This window comes from Cryptotermes secundus, unplaced genomic scaffold, assembly GCF_002891405.2.
Source record: "Cryptotermes secundus unplaced genomic scaffold, Csec_1.0 scaffold962, whole genome shotgun sequence".
Taxonomy (NCBI): Eukaryota; Metazoa; Arthropoda; class Insecta; order Blattodea; family Kalotermitidae; genus Cryptotermes; species Cryptotermes secundus.
In genome coordinates, this window is record NW_019720723.1 from 660,973 (window position 1) to 666,289 (window position 5,317).

The 5,317-nt window shown below is 40.9% G+C and overlaps 1 protein-coding gene across 15 annotated transcripts in view; it reads left to right on the top strand.

Annotated features, from left to right (window-relative positions):
• The window catches only part of LOC111872418 (SH2 domain-containing protein 3C), a 224,133-nt gene that overhangs the window by 209,552 nt on the left and 9,264 nt on the right, over positions 1 to 5,317 (top strand). For all 15 annotated transcript variants that reach the window (XM_023866387.2, XM_033754771.1, XM_033754765.1 and 12 more), the window contains 2 exons: positions 153 to 398; positions 2,559 to 4,111. In XM_023866387.2, the coding sequence (XP_023722155.1) occupies positions 153 to 398; positions 2,559 to 4,111 (1,799 nt within the window). The remainder of the gene's footprint in view (positions 1 to 152; positions 399 to 2,558; positions 4,112 to 5,317) is intronic.

Sequence of the window (5,317 nt, forward strand, 5' to 3'; positions counted from 1 at the left end):
TTCCACGACCTTCGCCGGGTTTGAACCCGCGTACCTTGAGTCATGAGGTGGGAACGTTACCCCTAGACTACGGAGGCCGCTTGGGCCGATCCATAACGCCTAAGTACATAATTCGTTTACAAGAAGTGCACACGCTCCCTCGTTTGTTACAGGAGGCGACGCCCGATCCCACGGCCGACCCGTCGCAGCTGAAGAAGGCACTCGAATGGGAGCTGAGTCTGGACACGCGTGACCTGAGATCTCATGCGTGGTATCACGGGGCCATCCCGAGGCAGCGCGCGGAAGAGATCGTGGACAGGGACGGCGACTTCCTCGTCAGGGACTGCACTTCACAGCCGGGCAACTATGTCCTCACTTGTCGTTGGAAGGGCCAGAGTCTCCACTTTGTCATCAACAAGGTATCTACGGAATCAGGTCACTTCGAAATGTTTGGCAATAACTTACATCGCGGGTTAACTGTAATTTCATAATACGGGCAATAAAATAACGTAAAACGGAACAAAATCAAGACGTCCTTCAGCTGTACGCATCGCTTGATGAATGGTGTTAAGTAACGCTCCTTCTAATAACAATCCGAGGCACATCTTATTTACTGTTACAAGTTATTTTTGTTTCTTGTTGAATTTATTCTCTAAAAAAAATACTATACAACTCCTTAGTAGTAATGAATAAACATACAAATGTACATGTAGAGTCAGTTAACGTCAAAAGTGTCGACAGTTCTTTCCTTTCATTAAGATATTACCTTCAGCCATCTCTTTTTGTGACGCTGTATCAGCAGAGAAGTTTGTACAGTAGCAGGTGGTATGATTAAATCCAGAGGACTATGGAAGAAAGGTGGCCTGGGCCTTCTAAGTCCCCAACCCGTTACTTAACTGCAGAGATGGGGAAAATCCACAAATTAAAATCTCCGTCGCGACAGACGATCTCCGGACACATCTGAACGCGAGTCACTTGCTTAACAACTTTGTTAATCATATCCGTAATGTGTATATATTTACCGTCTTTTAGTGCATACAGTTTCACTTGTCACTTCACACTACATGTTTCAGCATCATTCTGCCATCCTCAGGTGTATCAGGTGTTAATCTTCTTGATAAGAGCATCTTAATAAGCCTCAAAACCTAAACAGGTTCTTCCTTACACAGTTTTATTTTTTCATAAAGCATGCCTGGCTTGAAGAATTTCTCATGAGGATTCCATGTTTGCATATTTATTGGGAAGTCCGTTTATCTTCATTGTGTGACTTTCAATCCTCATAACCGTGGGCATAATTTTGGTGCAATTTAATGCGAGAAATCCCAAATATATAGAGGAAGTAATGTTAAGATTGGTTGTTACTATTGGTACAGCTATACATACATATGTTCCTTTTTCAATAAGACTTGTCAACAGATCCATAGTGGCTTACCTAATAATTTTCATTATCTAAATGTGGTATTGTCAGCGATGTTATATGGGGAATTGTTAAGTCAAGTTAAATTATGATCTTTCAAGCAATGTATTCATTCATGTTTTTCTATGAAAAACGAATCTATAAAACATGATGCATGGTATTTATTCCCTTACAGTTATGCCAACAATCTACATTTTAATTCATAAGCATTAAGTGCATCCAAACAGTATTTCAAATTTCGGTTTCTTACTGAAAACATCCTGCATCTACTTTGTAAAGACAACTGATTAATACCTTATAGGAGTGGTTTTCAACGTTTTTAAGCCCAAGGACCAGTAAAATGTCTGAAAAAAAATCCAGGGACCACTAAGTTATGTAGGCATATTTTTTTAAACCTATGTGGTATTACCAACATTTGAGACATACTTTGCCATTTATAACATAATAAATCTAGAAGCATGTTTTGAATACATGTGGAAACATAATTAATTGAATTGGAAGTAAACTACAAGTATTAAAAGTGAATCATCATTGAACAAAGTTTTAAGCTTTATTAAACAAGTAAACAGTATGATATAATTGATTTTTACTTGCTTATTTAATTGTAATTTGTTTTGATTGGATAATTTTTAATTTAATTTAAGTCTGCTTGCGGACCACCTGTAAAGTTAAAGCACGTGGTACGTACTCATTGTGCTTTAAATGGCATAATTATTTTGGCTGATTATTAAAGTATTTCATTTAATGGGAAAAATTTAATGATTTTATAAATACAATAATGAATTAGTATTATTAACTGGAAGAATTATTTCATCATTATAAATATTAAAATATTTTAGTGGAATAAATTCTAAATTAATTTCTGGCCCAATTGTATACTGTTCTTGTTGTTAGGTGTTCTTATTTTTGTATATATTTTAAACAAAAGTTTTATTTCCAAGGACACTCCTTGGATTTGTGCATTTTCCTGGCCTAAACTGAAATAGACAAGACAGCACCATACTTTGTTGTTAAATAATATTCTAATAAACATTAAACATTATTTTACAAAATAATTAACACCAGTTGAGGATTAGTTCTGATATTTATGAACATGAATTCCATACATATCATGCTTGATTATAATAGAACAGCATTTGTGAAGCTTCTCTGTAATTCACAGGTTGTGATTCAGCCAGACACTGTGTATGAGCGTGTACAGTACCAGTTTGAGGATGATGCATACGACACTGTGCCTGATCTCATCACCTTCTATGTGGGTAGCGGAAAAGCTATTTCTTCAGCCTCTGGAGCTCGTATTCAAGCACCAAGAAACCGTCTTTACCCTTTATCTTTCTATGCAACTAAATATGGTCTCCAACAACAGATGACTGGCAGTGGAGGAGGAGGTGGCTCATGTGTTGTTTCGCCCCTTGCTTCACCCTTAACGGCAGCTGCTGGTACACTCCGCTACAACCCATATAATTCCTACAAGAGCCCAGTACACTCACCACCTAGAACTAAACGTGAGACACCTCCACGTTTACCCAGTAAGAAACAAAGGAGTCAATCTCTGACACCAGCAGAAATCAATGGAAGACCTCAACAGATCATATCACCAAGTGGGCCACAGGAGAAGAGCAGCAGTGCAGATGGAGTCATACAGAACTCGGTTATGACAAGGTCAGCATACCATGAATCTGTGACGACCAACAGCGGAAGTAAATTCTCTACACATTCTCTGCCGCGATCAGCAGGGATGTCCTGTGCTAAACAACATTCACCAGTATCTGGATCTGCAACTCTGCCGACGAAAAATGGCAAAATGGTGCGTGTCACGAGTGACCCAGCCCTCAGTCCTTGTCTAGAGAGACGCAGGTTTGGTTTTATTGGTGATAATCAACAACTTCAGGACTTAGAAGGTGATTCTGGAATACTGCCAGAACAGCCTCCTCCTAAACCTAGTCGTGTACCCTCAATCATGCGCACAAACTCAAAAGACAACAGTGGTAATACTGCTCCTCCCTTGCCAGAGAAGATCAGTAGTGATAGTGCACATCAGGATAATGGTTCTGGAAATGGACGTCTAACTGGTGTACTGGCCACTGGCTGTGACTCTAGCCCTTCCTCTTTAGCTCAAGGACATCATGGTACTTTCCAGAGAGTAGCATCTTATCATGCCTCTGGAAGTGATTCTGGAAATGGCTCTGGAGATTCCGCTCAGAGTTCAGCAGCAGGTGATACAACCGATTCTATCAACTCTTCGACATTATCCCACCATCGCTCAGGTGGGGTTGTAATTAAAAATCCACGCTACTATCATGGGCACGTTCGTCAGTTGAGCAACTCAGCACTTGCCACTTCATGTTCATCATCGACTTTGAAGCCTCTTGAATACGATTCTGCGGCAGAAGACTCTCTTCTCTTACTCTCAGTCCCCGATCCAGATCCACCGTCGGCTTTTGACTTGGAAAATTTCCAAACTCTGCTCCTTCCAACATTGGAGAACAAGCCACTAGATACGACGGCACTGCAGGGAATTAAGATGATGCTTCAGGAAACAGGACCTAGGATACTGGCAAACCACTTGACCCGGGTGGATCTGGAGCTTACGATTGGTGGTGGTGCAAGGACCAGTGGATGTTGGGAGGGAGACCTAGGTTTGGGTATCAGCTGTGGCATTGAGCTGTGCACCCTGCCACATGGCCACCAATTAAGGCTTGATCTCATTGAAAGGTAAGACAGTTTCCTATCTAAGCACTTATTTTCCATTCACTAGCAGATTATTAAAATGATAGGTGTGTTTCCAGCCGGTCACGGTAGCCGAGCGGTCTAAGGCGTGCACTGTCTTCGCTCGCTCGGAAGCTGGGATCGTGGGTTCGAATCCCACTCAGGGCATGGATGTTTGTGTGCGTTTTTCTGTGTTTGTGTACAGGTAGAGGCCTTGCGACGAGCTGATCACCCGCCCAAGGAGTCCTACCGAATGTCTAAGATCTAGAAAAATCGAAGTGAACGGAGAAGTTCATGGAGGTAGGCCTAGGCCCACTGGGGCTGTAGTTCGTACTATAATCTGGGCTGCAGCTCTTCAAAACCTTATACACGGTAACACATCAACATCAGTGTTGCAAGACGTTCAGGTACTCATAGCAGGGGTTACGGAGAGTTGTATCTTCTGGACCATAATGCCGTGTAGTCCTTTGAAAGTCAGCTGATGTTTTGGAAGAAATGTCACTTCCATCTCCAGTGGTTGAAGAGTAAGCGAAACAAGAAACCAACCTAAGGCAGGCAGCAAGCATGCCGCTTGCTTCATACTGGTTTCTTGCCTCATGCCGCCTCCAGAGTTCAGATGACTATCAGTGGACTGTGCAGCGTTATATCCCAGAACACAGAACTCTTCAACATCATTGTTGTCTATATGATAATCTTATGGAAGTTCATTTTGAGCGTGCTCTGAGTATGTCACTGACCATGACTTTTAATCTCATTTTTTAATGAAACCAATTAACAGTACACTGAGATACCATTTTATGTATTTGTATATAAATTTGTCATAAATATGTCTTGCTGCCATAATAATCCAAACGAAACAGATTATTTTGTTTTCAAAACACAGATTATTAATCAAGATAAGTGAGATTGAGGTTATCATGACAGTAAATATGTGGAGTAGAAGATGGTGACAGCAGGCTTTTCTGAGACTCTGGTCTCTTTCTACTGTACTACATGGTGTCTCACATTGCAGACGGCTTCAAAATGAAATAAGTTTTAGGACAAATTCTGTCTTAGATCTGTAGGTTGGATTGAAATTTTCTTGCAAACCTATGAACTATAATTCTTAGTTTTTTTTGTTTTTTGTTTTATTGCTAGTGGGGTGGGACTAAGTCCCTTCTACTGTGGCCACTTCTGGCCTATTATACCAGCCCCAGGTTATAGGTGCGGGTG